The 14,019-nt window shown below is 44.6% G+C and overlaps 1 protein-coding gene across 1 annotated transcript in view; it reads right to left on the reverse strand.

The window, feature by feature from the left end:
* The window catches only part of LOC143926516 (cytochrome P450 4A4-like), a 135,163-nt gene that overhangs the window by 11,145 nt on the left and 109,999 nt on the right, over nucleotides 1–14,019 (reverse strand). The window contains exons 8-11 of the mRNA XM_077450309.1: nucleotides 5,503–5,693; nucleotides 3,894–4,027; nucleotides 2,085–2,149; nucleotides 803–885 (exon numbers count right to left, since the gene is read on the reverse strand). Coding sequence (XP_077306435.1) covers nucleotides 803–885; nucleotides 2,085–2,149; nucleotides 3,894–4,027; nucleotides 5,503–5,693 — 473 coding nt within the window. The remainder of the gene's footprint in view (nucleotides 1–802; nucleotides 886–2,084; nucleotides 2,150–3,893; nucleotides 4,028–5,502; nucleotides 5,694–14,019) is intronic.

A 14,019-nucleotide genomic window follows, 5' to 3' on the forward strand; every position in this document is an offset into this window, starting at 1 on the left:
TCCAACTTTGGGTCAGGAGTCCCAACTTCACAGATAAGCCACATCCACCCACCTTTTCTCTGTTCTATGAAAGAGAGCATAACTCAGGCCCCCTTTCACACGTGTGCAACCTGAAAGTCGTGTGATTTTGATGCAACTTGAAGCAATGCCTGTGTAATCTTGAGATCTCTGGACCTCAAGTTGCATCAAAGTCAGACCAAAGTAGTGCACAGACTACTTTGAAGTCATGCAGGGACTATTAAGTCACTATGACTTGAAGTCGCACCAGAAGGAATGGTACTCACTGAAAATCATGGGGTATGACATGTCATGTGACTTTGCTGTCCCAAGTAGCAGGACAAGTCGCATAAGTGTGAAAGGGGCCGTAAAGGCACTCACTTTAACCAGGGTGAAGGGTAGGATTAGACCTGATCCCTAAGTCAGGGAAGTCAAGCTGTGAGTTCCAAAGTGAATGTATAATTACAGAGTGATTACTTTCTACAATAACATGATTATTCAGTGGTAAATATATGCTATGTATTTCCCAAATGACCTTTCTACTGGAAGTAAAAGAGGTCTATATTACTGTTTATTGAAAGCTGCAACAAAGGGCTTCAAACTAAACTGTCAACATAAACAACTTCACTTATTGTCTACTCTAAAGAAACTAAATTAGATTGTCCCCTTCACTCTCCTTTACTGCAATAGAAAAATAAATGGAACAATCTGATTGGTGGACAAGAAAAACGGCTTTTCCTTCAAATATTTTGATTAATCTTTCAAATCATTGCTTGTAAGTTGTATAAAGAGAGCGCAGAGATACCTTCCTCCAGCAGAGAAGGGCAGGAAGGCGTGTGAATGTCTTTTGGTGGTATTCTCAGGAGAGAATCTAAGAGGATCAAATACCTAAAATCAGAAATAAAATACAATTTATTATTATGTTTAAAAAAGAAAAAGTAATTGGCAGTGTATTTAATAGAGTGACATATTTTTTTTTTTTAAATATTATATATTTTTTTAGTATTGTATGCAATTGTCCTCACGCCAGGGTAGAGGCAATTCAACAAAAATTCACACCTTCAGCCATGTGACTTGAACAACTGAAACCCACCAGACATGACAGTACAGTTATTGGATTTTGATATAAGAACACAGCGATTTCACAGACTTTCACATCTCTCTTCCTGTTCTTGAAACAAATTAACATCTGCCTTGAAGGGTTAAGTAGTGATGGGACCAAGATGACTCAGTAACTGATGTGGCTATAAATGCTAGGGTGTGTTCATGACAATCATTAGAACTGAAGAATCTGTTTGGCTGAGCAGTGAAGTGTACTTAGCATTATACAGCATGTCTAGCTGAATAGAACTACCTACTGCTATCTATGAGTGTCTGTGCAGTTAAAGTGGTTGTAACCCTAAAAAAAATAAAAAAAAATAAATAAAAAAAAGAGAAAAAAGGAAGAGATCCTGTTCACTTATTGCAGATTAAACAGCACAGTGCCTGTGCTGTCTAATCTGCCTCTTTCGAAGCTGTGAAAAACCTGGTCGATCCTGCCTGTTCCTGTGTCCCCCTCTGTGGTCTGACCACGGTAATCATGGCTGCTGATCTATGATTAACATGGCCAGTTTACATGCCGCCATCATCCCGCTGCTCTCCTCTCTTTCTCTCCCTCCCTGCCTGTCAGCTCTTGTGTGCGTCTCTGCAACCCCCCCCCCCCCCGCTGCTATTAGCAGCTGGCAGGAAAAGTAAAGCAATATTGCTGACAGAACCTCTTTTCTAATAATCTATCCTAAACTGTGTAAATGTGTTTTTGTTTTTTTGTTTTTTTTTAATGTTGCCTGTAAATACCTTATCTTTGCTCTGTTCTAGCCAGTCACGTGACCTTCTAATTTCCCAGAACAAAATATGCTACAATTCTTGCAATGTTGTACAAACCTGTCCAGAGTGTATTGTTTTTTTTAATCAATAAGTCTGGACTTTCACTTTAAATATCCTAAGTAAATGTGAAGTACTCTTTTGAAAAATAAATGCAGGTTCGGGTGGAATAGGATTTGTTCAGGCACATGTGTACACAATTAAGCAAATGCAATACAAACACTTGCCTCTGGATTTTCCCATACGCTACAACATCTGTTCATTGTATATATGCTCAACAGAACACCTGCACCTGTAGATACAGAGGACATGAGTGGACAAGCGAGTGATTTGTATGGGTATACAAAATGAAAGAAAACTAGACATAGCAAATATGTTTTATACCCATATAGCAAGCCTTTTGTTGTATTTCTAAATAAGCAATTCAGGTCAAATCCTTGTACAATGCTGACAGATGTCCCACTTGGTTTCTTGAGAAAGAAACCAATAAGAGTTCCGAAACACATCGGCATTACAACCAGCCCGCCCCAGGTGTGACATCGCATCCTGCCTTGTGACCCACAGTGGCTCTTCTCACCTCCTGGAACGTTTGGACTTGGTTTCCTCACTGGCTACACTCTGTTTGCTGTCTCTTCTGGTGGACAGCATCCATCCAATGGGGTAAGGCTGCAGATAAGCTCTTTGATTTTATATTTCTGTGAGCTTGCATTTGGCTTTTTAATTGTAATTAACCCATTGATGCTGCACTTAGCTGACGCCCCCTCGTGTTTCTTTTTTGCCATGGTGTATGACCTGAGACATAAAACAGCCTTCCATAACCTCAACTTAGTAGCAGAGTTTGGATGTTCCTCACCTAGTTTTAAAGTGCCTGTAAAGCCTAATCATTTTTTACCTTAATGAATTCCTTGCATTAAGGTAAAAAATGTTTAGGTGTCAGCATTTTGTAAATTGATAAAAAAATTTAACAATTAAAATATATATTTTGAAAGCGTTCTTACTTAACAGCATTACTTCACACCTGCCTGAATTTTTTGTACAGTACTGTATATCTATATTTTCTAGAAAGAAATCTCATATTTTGGGCAGAAGACCCCTTTGCAGTGAAATAAAATCTCCAGACATACAGGGGATTATTTACTAAAGGCAAATCCACTTTGCACTACAAGTAAACTCACTGTAGATCTGAGGGGGACATGCAAGAAAAATAAAAAACAGCATTTTTGCTTGTACATGATTGGATGATAAAATCAGTTTGGGATTGGCCAGAGGACGAACCGGAAGTAGAGTAAGGCGGGAGGAAGTTGTCATTATACCCTCTTCCTGATTGTGCTTGTTTTTGCAATTAAAATGTGAGAGTCTTTACTGCTTTTTAATAAATCTACCTGCCGTTTTTTAAACTACTACACTATGGAAGTCTCCTGTTTCTCTCTCTCCCCCTCCTCTCTCTTATTTTGAGCCATACACTGTGAAATAGAAGTGAAGATCCATTTCACCTATTCTGGAAGCTGGGACTGGCCCTCTAGTGGCGGAATTGTATCATTGCATCCCTCCTTTGGATTTCCTGATGGCTATTATTTATTATTTATGAATGAAATAAGAGAATCCTGGAGTTTGTTTGATTTGCTTATTCACTTCGTTTAAAGGTGAGAGTTCTGGGAGCCTTGAGTAGCGGACATTTTATTATTGTTCTATCATTAAACCTTTTTTCCATTTTTTTACATATTTTTTATATATTTTTATGCGTGCTGTTTTTTGGACTATATTTTTTTCACGGCATTGTATGTATGCACATATTTATATTATTTTGAATTTGTGTGTTTTATTTGAGTGGCACGATTTGCGTAGGACCCACCCCTTTATATACATAAAATCAGCAGAGCTTCCCCTCAGATCTAAAGCGACTGCACTTCCAAAGTGGATTTGCCTTTAGCAAGTTAACCCCACAGTATTGTTAACTGTCATTTTTTTGAAGCTAGCATGTTGATGAATTTATCACATAAAAATAACTTTATATTTAACAAAAGAGTAATGATGACCTTTTGGAAGACTTCGCCCATCACAGAATGTGACTGGTTGGCTGAGCTCTCGAGCCACTTCAGGTACAGGTGGATACAGACGCAAGCTCTCCTTAATACACATAGTGGTATACGGCATCTTAGCCAGATCATCCCTGACCACACAAAATATAAAACGTTAGCACAGATGGACAATACAAAAGCATTTTGATTTTCAGTTTAGAAAATCCCTCCCTGCTGTGGCAAAATGGAAGATTCCCCACTATGGCATTTTGCAGAATTGCACTACAGAATGTGTTCCATAGGAAACCATGTTAAATGAACTGTAATGCAAATCAGCAAAATGCAAAAAGTACGGTACTAAAAATGCATAGGTGTGAATCAGGCCTAAAACCAGATTCTTATAAACTTGTTCAAAAAAACTGTGCAAATGTGCAGACTGCACCTATAACAACCCGATCAGATCTCTCACTGTAGCTAACCTCTAGACTGATTGGTCGTTTTCCACCTTTGCTCTGTCCTAAGGAATAAAAATAGATAAGGGATTGTATTTATTGGCCTCAATGTATTGCAAGATTTCACTAGCAGGTAGCAATGAAATTTGGATATTTATAGCTTCTGATTTTAGGAAAACCCAAAAGCCACCAAAAGACAGGACAGGACCTCTTTGTGTGCTAATAAAGGTCTAAGACAAGGCATAACATGATGATGAGAACTCCATACTGCTAAGTGACTGAGGATGCTGTCAACAAAAATAAAAAATGTTGGGCTCTGTGAACAAATTGAAATTCCCCCATAACACACTGAGAACATATATTATATTACCAAAAGTATTAGGATGCCTGCCTTTACACACACACACACACACACACACACACAAACACACAAACACACAAACTTTAATGGCAACCCAGTCTTAGTCCGTAGGGTTCAATATTGCTTTGTGCACTGGTGTGCAGTCATGTTGGAACAGGAAGTTCCAAAGTATCTTGGTATGCTGATGCCTTAAGAGTTTCCTTCACTGGAGCTAAGCCCAACCCCGGAAAAACAACCCCACACCATAAACCCCCTCCACCAACTGATTTGGACCAGTGCACCATGCAAGGTCCATAAAGTCATCGATGAGCAAGTTTTGGGTGGGAGGACTTGCCTGGCCTACACAGAGTTCTGACCTCAACCCAATAGAACACCTTTGGGTTGAATTAAGAGTGGAGACTGCGAGTCAGGCCTTGACGTCCAACATCAGTGCCTGACCTCAAAAATACGCTTCTGTAAGATTGGTCAAACGTTCCCATAGACACACTCCTAAACCTTGTGTACAGCCTTCCCAGAAGAGTTGAAGTTGTTATAGCTGCAAAGGGTGGGCCAACTCAATATTGAACCCCACGGACTAAGACTGGGAAGCCGTTAAAGTTCATGTGCATGTAAAGGCAGGTGTCCCAATACTTTTGGTAATATAGTGTATATTTAGTCTGACCAGATAGCAGCAATGATGGAAATAGATCTCTGGGATCCAAGATCTGCAAAGCAACAGCTCTAGATACACGCTTTCTCAGAAGTATCTGAACTATCAGTTTAGCTTCGCTATAATAAACATAAAGTGATAAACATCATAATAGAAAGTTCTTACAATTCCATGGTGTCCCTATCTCCCAGCACCTCTCTGATCTCCTCCCGACATTTGTCTTGATGTTCTGGATATTTGGCCATACAGTAGAATATCCAGGAGATCCCGCTGGCTGTTGTATCGTGTCCTTCAAACATGAACGTATCCACCTCTGCACGGAGGTCCTCATTAGACAAACCCTGACCGTTCTCATCCTACAAATATATACATGACTTTTCTGAATATTTTAAATCAAATTCAAGTCAAAAAGCTAAATACACTATTGGAATAAATAATTGTAAACTGTCTGATCAGCCAAAGAATTTGTAATTCTGCTCAGCCATTTTTGTGATTCCTATAACTCTAACAGACAGCACATCCAGGAGGCTCACACAACTCTCTCTTAAAGTGGTTGTAAACCCTTACAAACCACTTTGACCTACAGGTAAGCCTAGATTAAGGCTTACCTGTAGGTCCAAGAAATAGCTCCTAAACCTATACAGTTTAGGAGATATTTACCTGAAGCCAGCCACCACTGTCTACGGCGCATGTGGCACGCAGGTGCACTGGGTAAGCCACAGATCGTGGCGATATGCCGCGAGTGTCGGCTCCCGTGCGCATGCGCGGGAGTGACGTCATCGCTGCTCCGGCGAATCACAGCGCCGGAGCAGCGAGACCCACGGAAACCCACCAAGAAGATGGACACTCGGAACTACAGGGGACAGCGGTGACATCGCTGGCTCCTGTGTCAGGTAAGTGACACATAATGGACTACTATGCGATGCATAGTAGTCCATTATGCTTTACCTTTGCAGGGAATCAAAGAGGAAGTAACAACCATCAGGGTTTACTTCCTCTTTAAGCCTTGTACACACGATCGGATTTTCCAAAGGGAATTGTGTGATGACAGGCTGTTGGTGGAAAATCTGATGGTTTATATGCTCTATCGGAAAAATTGTTGTTGGATTTTCCACAGACAAATGTTGGATGGCAGGCTTTAAAATTTTCCGTGGACAAGTGACTGTTGTCGTGTTTTTCCGAGCGTGTGTACACAAGTCCGTTGGGCAAAAGTCCAAAGTACAAACACGCATGATCGGAAGCAAGGATGAGCCAGAAGCGGTCGGTCTTGTAAACTAGTGTTTGTAATGGAGAATTGACATTCATGACGCAGCAAATTATGAAATCTTCAAAGGCAGTGCGCATTCTCTTCTTCTTTAATGGGACAATAATGGAGCTGCTTTGCTGGTGATACTGATGGAGTTATTGCAAACAATTTTTCAAAACCTTTTTTTCTAGTGATACACCATTATCCCGTTGTTTTTAAGATCAAAGATACAACTATGCTGGTGTTCCTTGTCAATTTTACATTGTATTTTTTTTTAAATGTAACTGCCTACTCCCAAACTGTCATTTGAAGTAAAACACATAGCCAAGTATTATTCTACACAATTTTTTATTGTGCATTAAAAAAAAGAAAACAAATAAAATTAGACATGCTATCTGCCAATAGAACTTAACCAAAAAGTGCATTAAATTCATTCAAAAATATAACAAATCAGATCATTATTAAACCAAAAAATTAAATAAAAGCCTCATACATGTGTCAGATAATTCCGAAAAATATACAGATTATTCTCCTGGAGCTCCCGCAGCAAAAACATGTGACATAATTGGTCACGATTAATAAGCAACCAAATTTTGGTCCAAGAAATTCTCCTCCTGTTCCTGGACTGGACTTGGGTCAAAGCAATAACCCCAAGGCCAATAATAAATAACATGTTACCTCCTCTGATTCCGCAACATGGCTGGTTGATGAGCGGCTGTTCAGAAACTGAAAAGCATGAAATAAAAAGCACAAACCGAAAAGCGCTAAATGAAAAGCGCAAATCAATACTCACTAAACTTCTCCTAACACAAGATTAGCAGGAGCCCAAAGAGCTGAAAAACCACATAGCACGTAACTACGTTCGTGTTTGTTGGCCGACAATTCCTTACCTTTTCTATGCAAAACAAGTTCCCGGCCAACGCCCTTCGGATAAAAGTCCAAGATTTTGTCTGCGGAAAATCCGATTCTGTGTACAAGGCTTTAGGCTGGCCATACATTATACAATTTTCCTTTAGATTTACCAAAACCATATAATATGATGTCAAAGCTAAACACTTTCAAATTGTATGTAATCAAGTAGACCCTTGCACTACATTGCTGAAGGAAATTGAATAAGAACATTGTATAATGTATGGCCAACTTTGGAGTTATGGAAAACACCAGCCACCTTCAGTCTGCTGATTGCATAATAAGCCCCAGTTCACATTATGAATCACACAGGAACATGCAGCACATTCCTTTGCAACTCACAAGTAATTCAGTGCAATGTGATATGAGCCCATTTATTTTAAATGGGCTTAAGTCGCACTGCATAGCAGCAAAAGTAATGCATGCACTACTTTTGTAAACCCACTGCAAACAGATAATGCGAACCTATTGTAAAGCAAAAAGTAACACATTGCCAACTCATTAACAATTATTAAATTGCTTACTTCTCCTATTAGGATGTTCCTTGGAAGCATGTTTGCATACAGCAGAGCACAAAAATGCATAGCAGGGCTCCTAGTCCTGATCTTACCTCTCAGTCTGAGCTGCTATGCATAGAATTAATTTATTACAGACGTTCACACATGATGGCAATTCATGCAGTGCTTTTACATACTGTACATTCGGTGCAGTGAGCCAATGCTAATTCATTGCAGATAGTGCTTGAGCCAGGTATCAAACTAAGGACCCCAGTGCTGCAAGCCTTGAACTGTTGAGTACAGATTTAACCCATTGCTAAAGGACATAGACCCAAATATTACAGCTGCAATGGGTATAGAAAAGAATCACTCCCCGTTAACCACTTCAATACCGGGCACTTAAACACCTTCCTGCCCAGACCAATTTTGAGCTTTCAGCACTGTCGCACTTTGAATGACAATTGCGCAGTCATGCTACACTGTACCCAAATGAAATTTTTATAATTTTTCCCCACAAATAGAGCTTTCGTTTGGTGGTATTTGATTACCTCTAAGGTTTTTATTTTTTGCTAAACAAATAAAAAAATACCGAAAATTTTGAAAGAAAATATGTTTTTTTTGTTTCAGTTTCAAAACTTTGTAAATAAGTAAGTTTTCTCCTTCACTGATGGGCACTGATGGGGCTACACTGATGGACACTGATGAGGCGGCACGGATGGGCACCGATGAGGTGGCACCAATGAAGTGGCACTGATGAGGTGGCATTGATGGACACTGATATGTGGCACTGATAGGCGGCACTGATGGGCGACACGGATAGGCACTGATAGGTGGCACAATTTGGCACCGATAGCTGGCACGGATTGGCATGGGTGGGCGCCATGGATGGGTATGGATAGGTGGCACAGATGGGCATGGATAGGCGGCACAGATGGGCATGGGTGGGCACTGATAGGCGGCACGGATGGGCACTGACAGGCGGCACAGATGGGCACTGACAGGCGGCACAGATGGGCACTGACAGGCGGCATTGTATTATATTATACTGTACTAATGGATGCCAATCAGTGCCAAACAATAATGCATGCCAATCAGTGATGCCCATTGTGGGCACTGATTGGCATTCATTATGGGCACTGATTGGCATCCATTGTGGGCACTGACTGGAATCCCTGGTGGTCTAGGGTGGCATACCTTGTGCTGGGCATCCCTGGTGGTCTGCTGGCATCCCTAGCGGTCGAGTGTGGGCATCCTCGGGAAGGGTGCGCTGATAATCGATCAGCACAGACCCCCACTGTCAGAGGAGCAGCCGATCGGCTCTCCTCTACTCGCGTCTGACAGACGCGAGTGAGGAAAAGCCGATCACCGGCTCTTTCCATTTACACTGTGATCAGCCGTGATTGGATACGGCTGATCACGTGGTAAAGAGTCTCCGTCGGAGACTGACACCCTGCAACAATGATCACAGCGATGCGCGCCCCCGGGGCCCGCGCAGCGGATCAAAATCCTGATCACGTCCTATGACGTCCGGTCAGGATTTTGAAACCACTATGCCGCCGTGTATCTGTTATAGGGCGGGCGACAAGTGGTTAAACTAATACCATTTTGTTGCTTTGCAGCCTGAAATGAAGACAGACACGGTTTTTGTTTTATTCCGCTGTATTTACTCAGTGCAACTTATAACAAGTGAAAGATATAGCACCAACATGTCAGAAGAAAAAAAGCAAAAACAAAAACAGAATCACTGAGTTGGAAAAAAGATCATGTGTCCCCCCCCCCCCCCCCCCTCCTAAAAATGACTTGTAGACTCAATCAGGTGTAGCTAATCACACAAAGCCATTTGACTTTAAACTGTGATCAGCTGTGGTCATTTTTAGTGATGGACGAACTTCCGACGGGACGTTTCGCGAAAGCGAAATGCGAACGGACCCAAACGTTCGCGAAACCGAACGTTCGCCGCGGGCCCCATTGACTTCAATGGGAGGCGAACTTTGCAAACCTTCATGTCGAATTTGCGGCCACGTGGTAATTATTAGGGGGTAAAACGTAGTCCCACCATCTGGACAATGACATAATACATGTATGAGGTGAATTTGGGATCGATAACTACAAGCATTTTTATTTTATTTGGGAAATTGTTCTAACAATTCAGGACTATGGAGCTAATGAAGGCAATGGAGGAGAGGGAAGGTCAGGGACCAGGGTAGGCAAAGAAGAGGGTGCAGGAGATGATCACCAGCAGCGTGACATACCGGAATGACACATGCACCGTGATAGAGGCATCTGACAGCAGCACCGTAATACAGAGCACTGACAGCAGCACCGTGACATACAGCGCTGACAGCAGCACCGTGACATACAGCGCTGACAGCAGCACCGTGACATACAGCGCTGACAGCAGCACCGTGACATACAGCGCTGACAGCAGCACCGTGACATACAGCGCTGACAGCAGCACCGTGACATACAGCGCTGACAGCAGCACCGTGACATACAGCGCTGACAGCAGCACCGTGACATACAGCGCTGACAGCAGCACCGTGACATACAGCACTGACAGCAGCACCGTAAGCAGCCCCAGGAGGAAGTCAGCACAGCACAGGGATGGTGTGATCCCCTCATAATAAGAACCCCCAGGAGGAAGTCAGCACAGCACAGGGATAGTGTGATCCCTTCATAATAAGAACCCCCAGGAGGAAGTCAGCACAGCACAGGGATATCATAAGCAGCCCCAGTAGAAATATGACACCGCTCAACCTCTTCAAAGAGGAGGGTAGGGGCATATAGTACGGTGTGCTTTTTTGGGTCAAGGAAGTGAGCCAAATGAATTAAGAAGGTCTGTGTGCTTGATTAAAAAAATAGTTTATAGACATATACATGGTCTACTGGTCACATGTGTTGAATTCCTCCGAGATCCATGCCTCATTCATTTTTAGAAATGTGAGGTAGTTAACACTGTCGTGAGCTAGGCGAGTACGCTTATCGGTCACAATCCCCCCTGCTGCGCTGAACGTCCTTTCGGACAGGACACTGGATGAGGGGCAAGCCAACAGTTCGATTGCAAATTGGGCAAGCTCTGGCCAGAGGTCAAGCCTGCCCACCCAGTAGTCTAGGGGTTCATCACTCCTCAGAGCGTCCACATCGGCCGTTAACCCAATGTAGTCGGACACCTGACGGTCTAGGCGTTCCCTGATGCTGGATCCGGATGACACCTGTCGATGGGTCGGCTGAAAGAATGACCTCATATCCGAAGTCACCAACACATCTTCAAACCGGCCTCTTCTTGCAGGCGCTGTTGGATTGGTACCCGCAAATCCTTCTCTGGGAGTGGGAATTGCTCCTCTGCCAGCGCACGCAAAAGCAGAATGCAGCATTTCTCGAAGCAAGGCCTGGAAGTGCTGCATTCTGACAGCCCTCTGCGACGGCGGTAACATTTCCGCCATTTTGTGTTTGTACCGGGGGTCTAAGTACGTTGCCACCCAGTACTGGTCCTTGACCCTCATGCTTTTTATACGGGGGTCCCTATTAAAACACTGGAGCATGAAGGCCCCCATTTGCACTAAAGTGGAAGCGGTGTGGTGGCCTGGCTCCTGCTCATCATCCAGGATAATGTCGTCCTCTTCATTCTCCTCTCCCCATCCTCGCACAACAGGGATCCCAGAAAGGTTTAAAGCATGCTCTTCTTGCTCCTGCTCATCCGCCCCGGCACCATCCTCCTCTGACTCCTCATCAGACTCCTGTTGTTGACTTGTCTCAGATAGAGTAGCCCCCCCTGGGAATTCATCCAGCATTGCGACTTCCTCATCTTCCCGCTCCTGCTCCTCCACAGCCTGATCAATGACACGACGCAATGCACGCTCCAGAAAGAAGGCATAAGGTACCATGTCACTGATGGCGCCATGGCTGCGACTGACCAGTTTGGTGATCTCCTCAAATGGCCGCAGAAGTCTGCATGTGTCGCGCATGAGCAGCCACTGGCGCGGTGAAAAAAAACCCAGCTCCCCAGAACCGTTTCTTTCGCAGAGTTCATACAGGTAGACGTTAACTGCACGTTTCTGCTGGAGCAGCCTATCAAGCATATAGAAGGTTGAGTTCCATCGCGTCGGGCAATCGCAAATAAGACGTCTGACCGGCAGATGGTGTCGCCGCTGAATGTCAGCAAGGCGAGCCATGGCCGTGTAAGATCTTCTGAAATGGGCCGAGATTTTCCTTGCCTGCCGCAAGATGTCCTGGACCCCAGGGTATTTGACAAGGAATCGCTGCACGACCAAGTTTAAGACGTGTGCCATGCACGGCACGTGCGTGATTTTGCCCTGTTTCAATGCGCTAAGCAGATTGGCACCGTTGTCACACACCACTTTACCAACTGTCAAATTGAGCGGTGTTAGCCACTCATCTGCCTGTGAACGCAAAGCTGAAAGGAGTGCCGGGCCAGTGTGGCTCTTTGCTTCCAGGCACAACAGACGCAGCACGGCATGGCAACGTCTCACCTGGCATGTGGAATAGGTTCTGGGGAGCTTGGGCGGTGCAGCGGAAGAGACGCTAGCAGCGGAAAAGGAGGAGGCAGCTGAGGAGGAGAGGGAGGAGGATGGAGTAGGAGGAGGAGAAGAAGAGTCAGGCCTGCATGCAATCCGTGGCGGTAAAACCAAATCTACACGGGTGCCACGGGTTACATGCTTGACGGCCGTCAGAAGGTTCACCCAGTGGGCAGTAAAACTGATATACCTTCCCTGCCCGTGTTTGCTAGACCACGTGTCTGTGGTCAGATGTATCTTGGCACCGACACTGTGTGCCAGAGATACATTCACTTGCCGCTGAACATGGCCATATAGCTCTGGGATGCCCTTCTCTGAGAAATACTTCCTTCCTGGGACCTTCCATTGTGGTGTTCCAATGGCCACAAATTTGCGAAAGGCCTCCGAGTCCACCAGTTTATATGGCAGTAGTTGGCGGGCTATGAGTTCTGACAAGCCAGCCGCCAACCGTTGGGCAAGAGGGTTATCCGGCGTCATCATTTTTTTACGCTCAAACATTAGGCCCACGGAAGCCTGCCTTTTTGCAGAAAAATGTGAGCTTGGCGTGATGGAAGGTGGAGTGGAGGACAATTGTGAGGAGAGAGGAGAAGGAGAAGTAGAAGACGAGGCTGGACGGTGAGAGCCTGCAGTGTGGCTTTGTGTGTTCCGTTGCTCCCACTGGGCTCGGTGATGGCTGCTCATGTGCCTTCTTAAGGCGGTCGTCCCTAGGTGAGTATTGGGCTTACCGCGACTAACGCGTTGACTGCAAAGATTGCAGATGGCAACGCTATTGTCAGCAGCGGACACGTTAAAAAAAGCCCACACTGCGGAGCCATGTGCCGGTGTCCTGGGAGCGCCAGATGTGACCGTACATGGTCGATGACTCGCTCCTGATACATTTGCAGTCTGCTTTGTCCCTGCTGTGCAATGTAAGTCATTGCTGCTTCTCCTCCCTATCTGCTGGTCCATATCTCCCTCTGAACTCCCCTCCTCTTCCTCTCTTGTGGGCACCCACGTGACATCACTAGACACGTCATCATCAACGTCACCTTCCCCACCGCTATAAGTAGAGATCTCGGAGTAGGCAGCAACACCGGGGACCAACCTCCTCCTTGGGCTGATCTGGGTACTGTCGTCAGACTGCTGAGTAGCGCTTGTTGCTACCTCCTCTTCCTGATCCAATACCAAGAGTGGCTGCGCATCAGAAATGTCCTCTTGATATGGATCGGAAAATAATTCCAGTGACTCAAGCGGAAGGTATGTGGTGGTGGTGGTGGTGGTCGTGTTGTTGGTGGTAGTGTCTTTGGGGGTGCACATAGCAGAGAGTGAAGAAGAGGGTGCAGATCGAGAGGATGAGGAGGGTGCAGAAGAGTAAGGCTGAGCGAGCCACTCAACCAAGTCTGGTGCATCCTTTAAAGTAATTGAACGCACCTTCTGCAACTTCCCACTTTGGCTCAAGCCTGTTGCTCCTGCCCTACCCCTACCACCCCTGCGGAAGGGCCTGCCTCTTCCTCTG

Source organism: Lithobates pipiens, unplaced genomic scaffold (genome assembly GCF_037356315.1).
Source record: "Lithobates pipiens isolate NorthernLeopardFrog02 unplaced genomic scaffold, aLitPip1_a1.2 Scaffold_23, whole genome shotgun sequence".
NCBI classification, from domain to species: domain Eukaryota; kingdom Metazoa; phylum Chordata; class Amphibia; order Anura; family Ranidae; genus Lithobates; species Lithobates pipiens.